The sequence below is a fragment of the Bos indicus x Bos taurus genome, chromosome 3, assembly GCF_003369695.1.
Source record: "Bos indicus x Bos taurus breed Angus x Brahman F1 hybrid chromosome 3, Bos_hybrid_MaternalHap_v2.0, whole genome shotgun sequence".
Taxonomy (NCBI): Eukaryota; Metazoa; Chordata; class Mammalia; order Artiodactyla; family Bovidae; genus Bos; species Bos indicus x Bos taurus.
The window spans coordinates 11,225,862-11,239,944 of NC_040078.1; the positions used below are offsets into that span (position 1 = coordinate 11,225,862).

The 14,083-nt window shown below is 38.5% G+C and overlaps 1 protein-coding gene across 1 annotated transcript; it reads left to right on the forward strand.

The window, feature by feature from the left end:
- Nucleotides 1-1,801: 1,801 nt before the first annotated feature.
- On the forward strand, nucleotides 1,802-2,779 carry LOC113890414 (olfactory receptor 6Y1). The gene has a single exon (XM_027538302.1). The coding sequence runs from the start codon at nucleotides 1,802-1,804 to the stop codon at nucleotides 2,777-2,779; it is 978 nt and encodes a 325-aa protein (XP_027394103.1).
- Nucleotides 2,780-14,083: the final 11,304 nt, after the last annotated feature.

Consider the following 14,083-nt stretch of genomic DNA (forward strand, 5'->3'; position numbering starts at 1 on the left):
GAGGAGCCTAGTGTGCTGCCCTCTATGGGGTCTCACAGAGTCGGACACGACTGAGACGACTTAGCAGCAGCTACCATTAAGATCTTTGTTGGTTTTTTAGAAGGGTTTTGGGGAGGTTAGTGGTGAATCCTAAAATGATAACAGCAAACATCTATAGGAACTTAATTTAAACTCTAGAACTCATTAGATGTTCACAAAATGTAATGTAACACCTTAGAAATAAAAGAAATAATATTCTAAAAGTTATGTAATATCTTCTCCTAACTAGAGTGGGGACAAAGTGGGATTTAAATCTACTTTTTTCATACTTCTAAGATATCACCCTATACAATGAATTGTATCAAGGGAAATATTACCTCTTTTACCTCTTTTAAAATTTGTTTTTTAATTGAAGGAAAATTGCTTTACAATGTTCAGTTGTAAATGTTCTGTTGTACAGGCTTCTGCTGTACAATATGAATCACCATAATTATACATATAGCCCCTTTCTCCTGAACCTCTCTCCCCTCCCCCATCCCACTCCTCTACGTCATCACAGAGTGCCAGACTGGGTTCCCTGTGTTATATGGCAACATCTTGCCAGCTATCTATTTAACTCATCAGATCAGATCAGATCAGTCGCTCAGTCGCTCAGTCGCGTCCGACTCTTTGCAAATAGTAATCAATGCTACTTTTTTCATTCATCCCACCCTCTCCTTTCCCCAATGGGTCCTCAAATCTATTCTCTACATCTGTATCTCCATTCCTTCCTTGAAAGTAGGTTTATCAGTACCATTTTTTCTAGATTCCATGTACATGTATTAATATGTGACATTTGTTTTTCTCTTTCTGACTTCACTCTGTATAACAGATTCTAGGTTCATCTACCTCACTACCATTGACTCAAATTCATTCTTCTTTATGGTTGAGTAATATTCCATTGTATGCATGTACCACATCTTCTTTATTCATTCATCTGTAGATGGACATTTATGTTGTTTTCATGTCCTGGATACTGTAAATAGTGATGCAGGGAACACTGAGGTACATGTGTCTTTTAGAATTGTGGATTTCTCAGGGTATATGCAGAGTAGTGGGGTTGCCGGGTCATATGGTAGATTTATTTCTAGTTTTTTTAAGGAATCTCCTTAATGTTCTCCATAATGGCTATATCAGTTTATATTCCCACCAGTAGTGTAGGAGTGTTTTTTTCTCCACATTACCTTTTAAACTATCAATTCAATTTTGTTCTCTGAGAAGCCAGTGCATATTCACATTGAATTGGCTATGAATCCTGTGTATTTGATCAAATATCATTTCACTCAAGCTTTACAGCACAGTTAAATAGGTCAAGAAATAGGAGGCATCTATCTGTTTTACAGATAACAACTTACACAATTATATATGGAAAATGAGCAAATGAGCCCTCCACCTTCTTTCCATATTCAGTAGATGAAAATGTGTTGCTTAAAGGTTGGTATAAAGGCCACTCTCCTATGTCTAACATCCTCCCAATACATCTAAGTGATGTATTGGGAAAGGATAAAGCTGAGAGTTAGGAGGTTCAGACTCCACTTCTGTGTGACGTTGGATGCATTCTCAGATTAATTTGAAAAAAAAATAATAAAGCATGAACTCATGAAAGTACATTTTGGCTGAAAAGTTTTGGTTCTCTAATCATAATTTGGAAGAAAGTAAAGATATAAAGGCCAGAGAGCTTCTACTGTGATGAGTTTCCAGGCAGCGGGCTCTACAGTCAAAAACTGTAGGTTGGTGCTTGGGACATGGAAGGAACTGATTTTGTCTATGTTCACAGTCAGTTATGATTACCAAGGTTCTGGAAGTAGATAACCATACAGTGACAACACATTTTGTTCTTCTGGGATTTCCAACACGGTCAGCCTTCCAGCTACTCCTCTTCTTTGTTTTCCTGGCAATTTACCTTCTGACACTTGTAGAGAACTTTTTAATCATCCTCGTCATTTATAGTGATGGAAAGTTGCACAAGCCCGTGTACTTCTTTCTGAGCAACCTCTCTTTCCTGGAGATGTGGTATGTCACAGTCATCAGCCCCAAGATGCAGATAGACTTCCTCAGTCATGACAAGACAATTTCCTTCAATGGTTGCATGACTCAGCTTTACTTCTTTGTGACCTTTGTCTGCACTGAGTACATCCTCCTTGCTGCAATGGCCTTTGACCGCTATGTAGCCATTTGTAACCCACTACGGTACCCACTCATCATGACCAACCAGCTTTGTGGTACACTGGTTGCAGGATGCTGGTTCTGTGGACTCATGACTGCCATGATTAAAATAGTTTTCATAGCCCGACTTTACTACTGTGGCACACCTCGTATCCATCACTACTTTTGTGATATTTCCCCACTCCTCAATATTTCCTGTGAGGACTCCTCACAAGCTGAACTAGTGGATTTCTTCTTGGCCCTCATGGTCATTGCTGTTCCCCTTTGTGTAGTAGTGGCGTCTTACGCCACCATTCTCACCACCGTTCTCAGGATCCCTTCTTCTCAGGGACGCCACAAGGCATTTTCCACCTGTGCTTCTCACCTAGCAGTTGTAATTCTCTTCTATTCCACCACCCTTTTCACTTATGCCCGCCCTAAGCTTATGTATGCCTATAATTCCAACAAAATGGTGTCTGTGCTCTACACTGTCATTGTCCCACTCCTCAACCCTATCATTTACTGCCTGAGAAACTGTGAAGTTAAGGCAGCCCTCAGGAAGGCCATACTTTGCAAAGGCAGTGAACCCAGGGAAGATGGGGCTGTGATTAATTAATGTGTAGAATCCCTTCATGCATGAATCAGCAGATGATTCCCACATAGTTCTTCCCACATTCCTGCCTTTGGTTATTTATCAACCTTTAGTACCTTAACACTGATCTCCTTTGTGTGTGTGTGTGTGTGTGTGTGTGTGTGCACATGCACATACATGGCTCGAGGGATAGCCCCAAGAAATAGCCTCTCCTTCTAGGTCAGTAGAGAAGTTTTAAATACTTTCCCAAAATTATGAAAATAGATTTTTCTCTCCCACTAAAATATTAATTAAAAGGAGAGATTTTTGTTTAATTTATTAATGTATCATCTGTACATTCAGCTGTATCCAACACATAGTAGGTGCTTCATAGATATTTGTTGAAAGTATAATTGAATATATACATGTTTGAAATCAGGAGATGAAGATGGGAATTGTGAATACATTTTTAATTTATGAGCCTTCCAGTTCCTCCTTCATCCCATTCTGATTGTGTCTATTCTACATTGTCATTTTCACCTATCTTTGTTTTCTTCCCTTATAAATCCACTCTTTTTAGTCCCTCTTTCCTTTTATAGATTTGTAGATTTCTTGCCTCTTTTCTCTGTCTTTCTCTATGTCCCTTTGTCTCATACCCTCCTCATTTTCTCTCAGCCCTATTTTTCCACAGAAAACATTGGCATGTATTCATCTAAGTTACCATTTCATCTTAACTGACTCATTTATATTTTTTAAAAATGTTCAAAACCAATGAGTGGCATTGTGAAAGCCCAAGTGAAAATTTAGAAATATTATTGTGTTAAACATTAAAAGCACAGCTTTTCTGTATGTCCTTAAGCATAGATTTTATGGCCAATTACTTTTCATTTCTTCTATTACGATTAGTTTTTTTCAAATTCACTTGTGTAAAGTATGATTCCATTAATAAATTTCACCTTTTTCAAGTGTGTTGTTCAATGAATTTTATAAAAGTATATAATTGTGAAACAACAACAGTCACCATATAGAACATTTACACCATCTTGAAAAGTTTCCTTGTGTCCTTTTAAATTAAGTTTCTTATCCATATCCTAGACCTAGCTACTGGCAGCTGACATGGTTTTTATCACTTTAGCTTTGCCTTTTCTAGGAATTCCTTTAAATGAAATCATATAATAGGTACTCTTCTGAGTCAGGCTATTTTCACTTATCATATTGCCTTTATGATTCTTCTATGTAATTATCAGATCAGATCAGATCAGTCGCTCAGTCATGTCTGACTCTTTGCGACCCCATGAATCACAGCACGTGAGGCCTCCCTGTCCATCACCAACTCCCGGAGTTCACTCAGACTCAAGTCCATCGAGTCAGTGATGCCATACAGCCATCTCATCCTCTGTCGTCCCCTTCTCCTCCTGCCCCCAATCCCTCCCAGCATCAGAGTCTTTTCCAATGAGTCAACTCTTTGCATGAGGTGGCCAAAGTACTGGAGTTTCAGCTTTAGCATCATTCCTTCCAAAGAAATCCCAGGGCTGATCTCCTTCAAAATGGACTGGTTGGATCTCCTTGCAGTCCAAGGGACTCTCAAGAGTCTTCTCCAACACCACAGTTCAAAAGCACCAATTCTTTGGTGCTCAGCCTTCTTCACAGTCCAACTCTCACATCCATACATGACCACGGGATAAACCATAGCCTTGACTAGATGAACCTTTGTTGGCAAAGTAATGTCTCTGCTTTTGAATATGCTATCTAGGTTGGTCATAACTTTCCTTCCAAGGAGTAAGCATCTTATATATATATATATAATATATAATACAAATATTATATATATGTATATCAAATATTTTATATATGTATATAATTATAATATATATCAGTTATATGAAATGATTATCATAATTATAGATTATAGTTATTTAATAATTATATATAAGTTTTATGGAATTGCTGGGTGCTATTTCATTGTATGGATATAACACAATTTGCTATATGGCCATTCAACAAACTGATGGACATTTAGTCTATTTCTAGTTTAGGGATTTTATTAATAAATCTTCTAAGAATGTTTATGATTAAAATAAGGGTTTTTTTAAATTAATATAAAACTTTAATTTCTCTTCAGGATATGAGGGTTGTTTGGCATCATTGGGCTTCCCAGGTGGTGGTAGTGGTACAGGGAGGGAGGAGGGTTCAGGATGGGGAACACGTGTATATCTGTGGTGGATTATTTTGATATTTGGCAAAACTAATGCAATTATGTAAAGTTTAAAAATAAAATAAAATTTAAAAAATAAAATAAAAAAATAAAAACCTTTGTTTACATACAAAAATAAATAAATAAATAAATGGAAAGTAAAAAATAAAAATAAAAAAAAAGAAATAAGCTCACAAAAAAAAAAAAAAAAAGAAAGAAAGAAAGCAATTGCCCACTATTACAGAATATGTAAGAGATGCAGGTTCGATCCCAGGTCGGAAGATCCCCTGGAAGAGGAAATTGCAACCCACTCCAGTATTCTTGCCTGGAGAGTCCCATGGACAAAAGAGCTTGGCAGGCTACAGTCCATAGGGTCACACAGAGTCAGACACAATTGAAGCAACTTGTCATGCACGCACACGTGGCATTGTTACCGAGTAGTATGATGTTTTTGCTTAAATTTGTGAAAAAGTTGTCAAATTTTCCAAAGTAGCTGAAATGTTTTACATTCCTATAAGCAATTTATGAGACTTCCTGTTGATTTATGACCTTGTCAATTGTTAGAAATATTAAACTTCTGATGTGATTTTTGATATCTCATTGGTTTTATCTTGCATTGCCCTAATGATGAGCATTTTTTCATTTACTTTCTTGAAATTTATAAAACTTCTTTGTGGGAGTGTGTATTGCTTTTCCTGTTCGTGAAGCCAATTGTCTTGCTGTTCACACTGTTTGTACTGTTCACTGAACCAGGGTAGGCAAGGCACAAACTAAGAAGCTGGAAAGAGATTTAAGGAGCCATAGGAACTGCAGACATTCACTCTCTCCTGGCTGGCACAGCAGCCATAATACAGTCTCTCTTCTGGCTGATGCAGCGACCATAGCGGCAGCCACAACATAACCATAACAGAGCCTAAGCATAACCTCATATAATGTAACCATTGTGTTGCTCCAATGTAGCCCCAATACAGCAGTGGGTTCCCATTTCCTTCTCCAAATACAGGAGCAGCCAGGGCTTTCGTGGTGAAGCTCATACAGGCATTCCTCACAAAGTAGCTGGTGACCAAATGAGTACTTCATCATGTGCATGCACAGTGTTACAAGAGATCTCAGCTGTTACATACTCATTCTTTGCAAAACGTGGGGTGAGAGAGTCTGACATGCCATTGTGGTTAATCTGCTCTCTCCCTCAGAGTGTCTAATCAAATATTTTATCCAGTTTTTAATTAGAGTTTTTATCTTATTACTAGGACTTCCCTGGGAACTCAAGACAGTAAAGAATTTGCCTGCCTTCCAGGAGAGCAGTGTTCAATCCCTGGGTCAGAAAGATCTAAGCTTTAAAAATTCTTCTTATACACTGTTGCAATTACTTGTCAGATTTGTTTTGCTAATATGTTCTTGCACTTGGTGGCTTGCCTTTTATTTTATTAAAAGTGTCTTTCAGTAAGCAGCTTATATTCTCACAGTTTTGAAGTACAGAATCTAATTAGGTGCAAGCCATTCAGTTCCCGTGAGGATTTGCTCTGGCATGTAGTAGGTAGGCCCCTCTTCTTGTGTGTGCACATGGTGGAGAAAGAGAACACAGCCACATTTAACCTTAATTTTCTGTACAATGGTCCTATCTCCAAAAAGAGTCACACTGTAGGTTGAAGTTGCAACATACAAATTTTGAGGGGACATTAACTTTCAGTCCATAAGAATGAGTGTATAGAATTGATATTATTTTCCCCTTAAATATTTGGTAATTTTTGCCAATGAAATAATCTGCATCTGTTTCTATTTAATAATATATCTCCTGCTTATGGATTATATTCCTTCCACATCTTTGAATGTCTAGCATCTTTTTATTAGATATCAGAAATTAGATTTCATTGTTTTACTACTAAATTTTGTTTTATTAAGTATGATCATATATTGTTATGGGGGCATTGGTGATTCAGTGGTAGAATTCTCACCTCCCATGTGGGAGACCGGGGTTTGATTCTTGGACAGTGAATCATGCTCATGTTTGTTTTGGGCTTCGTTGGTGGCTCAGATGGTAAAGCATCTACCTGCAATACAGGAGACCTGGGTTTGATCCTTGGGTTCAGAAGATCCCCTGGAGGAGGAATTGGCAACCCACTCCAGTATTCTTGACTGGAGAATCCCATGGACAGGGGAGCTGGGTGGGCTACAGTCCAAGGGGTTGCAAAGAGTTGGACACGACTGAGCAACTAACACACACATATATTGTTCTGGCTCAATGTTGTTCTATTTAAGATCAGTTAGATAATTTTAAGCCTTTGCTTAAAGTTTTTAAGTTGTGTCAAAACAGCCTTCAGGCTAGTACTGATTTATTCCAACTACTGGGCAAATATTCTTAGGATTCTACCTTGTGCTGTGTAGCCTACAAAGTCTACTCTGGCTGCTGGGAACACAAACTCTTCTTTTGTGAGCTCTAGGAATAGTGTGGTGTACTGCTTACAGTAGTTTTTTTCCCTCCTTCAGTAAGTAGTAGTTTCTTCTCATAGATGTGTTTGTCAGTACTATGCCAAAGGCTTGAAGTCAAAGACTTTTTTTAGATATGTAGAGCTCTTTCTGTGTGCTAACTCCTCTCTAGTCTCTGTTTTGTAAAAAGCCCTTTCATCCTCTCTGAACTCCAATCTCTGTCTTAATTCAGTTAGATTCGCTGGCACTCTTTGGATTCCCCCTCTGCCAAAAACTGGGGTAACTAAACTTCTAACTTTAGTATTTAAACATTTTAAAATAAAAAATTTTCTCACCACATCATAATCACAGAGTAATATTTATTGTGTTCTGTGAAATTATTTACCTTCAACTTAATGCCCAGACACGGCTACTTTTCTACATGACTAAAATAAGTACCTCTAGCTAAATCAGTCAATCAGAGACTGTTCTTTTCTCTTTTGGACTCTCCACCAGAAACTTCATTCTCAGCATTTTTTAAACTAGAGTCAATTTCCTCTAGGGTCTGCTATTGGGGTCCATATTCTGTGCTATGCACCCAGGAAACTGCTCACAGGTTGTAAGGTAGAGAAATCATCTCTCTTCTGTCAAGGACCACATCTTACGCTGCCTGCTGCCCAGTGTCTGAAAACTGACGTTTTGCATATTGTTTTCAGTGTTCCATTTTTAAGGTGGAGGTGGGTTCCAGTCCTATTAATTCATTGTAGGAAGAGATGAAGTCATTATTTACTGTATTGTTATATTAATTAAATTAGATATAAGATACTTTAATTTAAAGATATGTAAGGAAGGGAACTAAAGAAAAAGAAAGACTGTATAGCTATTAGCATCATTTATTTAATAAAAAAAAACCCCACTATTCTTGTCTGGGTGAGAAGTTTGGGAAAATACACAGTAGATTCAATATTTTAAAGCAGAAAAAAATGTTTATCTTTGTTTCTTCCACCATATAACAGGTACTCAGTAAATAAAAATAGAGTAAATACTTGAGAGAATCTGAAATCTGGCTTTAGCAATCTTTTAAATTAATATCAGTCAGTTGATTCCTCCCACATCTTTGTTTGTCAATATTGATACTAAAACTGCTTTTTACTACTCAAAAAAACCTTCATAAACTGTTAATCTGAGTCCAAGCTAGTACTGTTCACTATGCTTGTGCTCAGTCGCTTCATTCATGTATGACTCTTTGTGACCCTATGGACTGGAGTCCGCCAAGTTCGTCTGTCCATGGGATCCTCCTGGCGAGAATACAGGAGTGGATTACTATGCTTTCCTCCAGGAGATCTTCCCAAACAACAGATTGAATCAGCATCTCCGACTGCAGGCAGATTCTTTACCCACTGAGCCACCTGGGAATCTCCACTATACAATAGGCCAATAAATTTGAGAAAAGCTGGTGCAGGAATAGAGACTTTATTCACAAAGTCAGCAGAATGAGAAGATGATGCACTTGTGTCCCAAAGAACCAGCTCGCCTGAGCTAGAATCAAGTTTCTTTTACTAAAAGGGGAGGGGGGTAAATTCCTTGTTCTACACTGTGTTAATTTCTTCCTTCCTTCAGTGATTTGCAGGTGGGCCTTGTCAGGAAGTTTCCTGTGAGCTGAACAAAGGTATTTTAACTTAATGCTTGTTACAGGGAAGGCAGGGCTCCCAGCGATGGGCCATTTTATACAATTTAAGCTAGTAGGTAACATCCCTTTGGTGATTAATTTGTAGCAAAAGCAATAGAATACAAAGGTTAAAGTGAAAGGAGCAGATCCAATATGGAATAAGACTTTTCTTTTCTCTATGGGAATATTGCATGTCAAAGATGTTATATTGATAGTTCTTGAGAATTGTTTACAATAAGGCACCCAAGCACTACGGGAGCACAATATAAGGAAGTGCCATTATTCATTTCTAGGTTTTATTTTTTTCATGTTATGAAAATATTAAGTGCACAACACACACACATACCAAAAAAAAAACCCTCAAGATAAATAATAAATAAAAATCAACTAAAAATTGCAAACAACAGCAAAACAAATATAACTTTTTAAAAATTAATTAATTCATTTTAATTGGAGGCTAATTACTTTACAATATTGTACTGGTTTTGCCATACATTGACATGAATCAACCATGGGTGTACATGTGTCCCCCATCCTGAATCCTCCTCCCACCTCCCTCCCCATTCCATCCCTCTGCGTCATCTCAGTGCACTGTCCCTGAGCGTCCTGTCTCATGCATCGACCTTGGACTGGAGATCTGTTTCACATATGATAATATACATGTTTCAATACTGTTCTCTCAAATCATCCCACCCTAGCCTTCTCCCACAGAGTCCAAAAATCTGTTCTCTATATCTGTGTCTCTTTTGCTGTCTCACATATAGGGTCATCATTCAGTTCAGTTCAGTTCAGTCACTCAGTCGTGTCCGACTCTTTGCGACCCCATGAATTGCAGCACGCCAGGCCTCCCTGTCCATCACCAACTCCAAGAGTTCACTCAGACTCAGCTCCATCGTGTCAGTGATGCCATCCAGCCATCTCATCCTCTGTCATCCCCTTCTCCTCCTGCCCCCAATCCCTCCCAGCATCAGAGTCTTTTCCAATGAGTCAACTCTTCGCATGAGGTGGCCAAAGTACTGGAGTTTCAGCTTTAGCATCATTCCTTCCAAAGAAATCCCAGGGCTGATCTCCTTCAAAATGGACTGGTTGGATCTCCTTGCAGTCCAAGGGACTCTCAAGAGTCTTCTCCAACACCACAGTTCAAAAGCACCAATTCTTTGGTGCTCAGCCTTCTTCACAGTCCAACTCTCACATTCATACATGACCACTGGAAAAACCATAGCCTTGACTAGACGAACCTTTGTTGGCAAAGTAATGTCTCTGCTTTTGAATATGCATTCTAGGTTGGTCATAACTTTCCTTCCAAGGAGGAAGCGTCTTTTAATTTCATGGCTGCAGTCACCTTCTGCAGTGATTTTGGAGCCCAAAAAAAAATAAAGTCTGACATTGTTTCCACTGTTTCCCCATCTATTTCCCATGAAGTGATGGGACCAGATGCCATGATCTTTGTTTTCTGAATGTTAAGCTTTAAGCCAACTTTTTCATTTTCCACTTTCACTTTCATCAAGAGGCTTTTTAGTTCCTCTTCACTTTCCGCCATAAGGGTGCTGTCATCTGCATATCTGAGGTTACTGGTATTTCTCCCGGCAATCTTGATTCCAACTTGTGCTTCTTCCAGTCCAGCGTTTCTAATGATGTACTCTGCATAGAAGTTAAATAAACAGGGTGACAATATACAGCCTTGACGTACTCCTTTTCCTATTTGGAACCAGTCTGTTGTCCCATGTCCAGTTCTAACTGTTGCTTCCTGACCTGCATACAAATTTCTCAAGAGGCAGGTCAGGTGGTCTGGTATTCCCATCTCTTTCAGAATTTTCCACCGTTTATTGTGACCTACACAGTCAAAGGCTTTGGCATAGTCAATAAAGCAGAAATAGATGTTTTTCTGGAACTCTCTTGCTTTTTCCATGATCCATTGGATGTTGGCAGTTTGATCTGCCTTTTCTAAATCTGGCTTGAACATCAGGAATTTCACGGTTCACATATTGCTGAAGACTGGCTTGGAGAATTTTGAGCATTACTTTACTAGTGTGTGAGATGAGTGCAACTGTGCGGTAGTTTGAGCATTCTTTGGCATTGCCTTTCTTTGGGATTGGAATGAAAATTGACCTTTTCCAGTCCTGTGGCCACTGCTGAGTTTTCCAAATTTGCTGGCATATTGAGTGCAGCACTTTCACAGCATCATCTTTCAGGATTTGAAATAGCTCAACTGGAATTCCATCACATTCACTATCTTTGTTTGTAGTGATGCTTTGTAAGGCCCACTTGACTTCACATTCCAGGATGTCTGGCTCTAGGTCAGTTATCACACCATCATGATTATCTGGGTCGTGAATATCTTTTTTGTACAGTTCTTCTGTGTATTCTTGCCATCTCTTCTTAATATCTTCTGCTTCTGTTAGGTCCACACCATTTCTGTCCTTTATCGAGCCCATCTTTGCATGAAATATTCCCTTGGTATCTTTAATTTTCTTGAAGAGATCTCTAGTCGTTCCCATTCTGTTGTTTTCCTCTATTTCTTTGCATTGATTGCTGAAGAAGGCTTTCTTATCTCTTCTTGCTATTCTTTGGAACTCTGCATTCAGATGTTTATATCTTTCCTTTTCTCCTTTGCTTTTCACTTCTCTTCTTTCACAGCTATTTGTAAGGCCTCCCCAGATATAACCTAGATAGCAAAAGCCATTTTGCTTTTTTGCATTTCTTTTCCATGGGGATGGTCTTGATTCCTGTCTCCTGTACAATGTCACGAACCTCATTCCATGGTTCATCAGGCACTCTATCTATCAGATCTAGGCCCTTAAATCTATTTCTCACTTCCACTGTATAATCATAAGGGATTTTATTTAGGTCATACCTGAATGGTCTAGTGGTTTTCCCTACTTTCTTCAATTTAAGTCTGAATTTGGCAATAAGGGGTTCATGGTCTGAGCCACAGTCAGCTCCTGGTCTTGTTTTTGCTGACTGTATAGAGCCTCTCCATCTTTGGCTGCAAAGAATATAATCAGTCTGATTTTGGTGTTGGTGATGTCCATGTATAGAGTCTTCTCTTGTGTTGTTGGAAGAGGGAGTTTGTTATGACCAGTGCATTTTCTTGGCAAAACTCTATTAGTCTTTGCCCTGCTTCATTCCGTATTCCAAGGCCAAATTTGCCTGTTACTCCAGGTGTTTCTTGACTTCCTACTTTCGCATTCCAGTCAAATTCCATATATATATATATATATATATATATATATATATATATATATATACATGCATTAATATACTGTATTGGTTTTTTTCTTTCTGACTTGCTTCACTCTGTATAATAGGCTCCAGTTTCATCCACCTCATTAGAATTGATTCAAATGTGTTCTTTTTAATAGCTGAGTAACATTCCATTGTGTATATGTACCACAGCTTTCTTATCAATTCATCTGCCAATGGCCATCTAGGTTGCTTCCATGTCCTAGCTATTGTAAACAGTGCTTTGATGAACATTGTGGTACATGTGTCTCTTTCAGTTCTGGTTTCCTCAGTGTGTATGCCCAGCAGTGCGATTGCTGGGTTGTTTGGCAGTTCTATTTCCAGTTTCTTAAGTAATCTCCACACTGTTCTCCATAGTGGTCATACTAATTTGCATTCCCACCAACAGTATTAGAGTTTTCCCTTTTCTTTACACCCTCTCCAGCATTTATTGTTTATAGACTTTTTAAAGGTGGGAGGGGGAGGGGATGACAGAGGATGAGATGGTTGAATGGCACCACTGACTCAACAGACATGAGTTTGAGTAAGCTCCGGGAATTGGTGATGGACAGGGAATCCTGGTGTGCTGCCGTCCATGGGGTCACAAAGAGTCAGACGAGACTGAGCGACTGAACTGAATTGAACTGACTCTGACCGGCATGAGATGGTACTTCATTGTGGTTTTGGTTTGCATTTCTCTGATAATGAGTGATGTTGAGCATCTTTTCATATGTTAGTCATTGTATGTCTTCTTTGCAGAAATGTCTGTTTAGTTCTTTGGCCCATTTTTTGATTGGGTCACTTATTTTTCTGGAATTGAGCTGCAGGAGTTGCTTATATATTTTTTAGATTAATTCTTTGTCAATTGCTTCATTTGCTATTATTTTCTCCCATTCTGAAGGCTGTCTTTTCATCTTGCTTATAGTTTCCTCCATTGTGCAAAAGCTTTTAAGTTTAATTAGGTCCCATTGTTTATGGGTCATAGAGGATCCTCCTGTGATTTATGTCGGAGAGTGTTTTGCCTATGTTTTCCTCTAAGAGTTTTATAGTTTCTGGTCTTACATTTAGATCTTTAATCCATTTTGAGTTTATTTTTGTGTATGGTGTTAGAAAGTGTTCTAGTTTCATCCTTTTACAGGTGGTTGGCCAGTTTTCGCAGCATCACTTGTTAAAGAGATTGTCTTTTCTCCATTGTATATTCTTGCCACCTTTGTCAAAGATAAGGTGTCCATAGGTGCATGGATTTATCTCCTGGCTTTCTATTTTGTTCCATTGATCTATATTTCTGTCTTTGTGCCAGTACTATACTACCTTGACTGTAGTTTTGTAGTAGAGCCTGAAGTCAGGCAGGTTGATTCCTCCAGTTCCATTATTCTTTCTCAATATTGCATAGGTTATTCAAGGTTTTTTGTATTTCCATACAAATTGTAAAAGTATTTGTTCTAGTTCTGTGAAAAATACCATTGGTAGCTTGATAGGGATTGCATTGAATCTATAGATTGCTTTGGGTAGTATACTCATTTTCACTATACTGATTCTTCTGATCCATGAACATAGTATATTTCTCCATCTATTTGTGTCATCTTTGATTTCTTTCACCAGTGTTTTATAGTTTTCTATATATAGGTCTTTTAAAACAAAGATAACTTTACTAGCATGTTGATATATGTACTGGTGGCTCAGACAGTAAATAATCTGCCTGCACTGCAGAAGACACAGGTTTGATCCTTGGGTTGGGAAGATTCCCTGGAGAATGGAATGCTATCAACTCCAGTATTCTTACCTGGAGAATCCCATGAACAGAGGAGCCTTGCAGACTACAGTCTATGACATTGCAAAGAGTTGAACACGACTGAGC

Excerpts from the sequence above, each read along its gene's own strand:
- LOC113890414 (XM_027538302.1), top strand. The coding sequence starts at position 1,802 with ATGATTACCAAGGTTCTGGAAGTAGATAACCATACAGTGACAACACAT.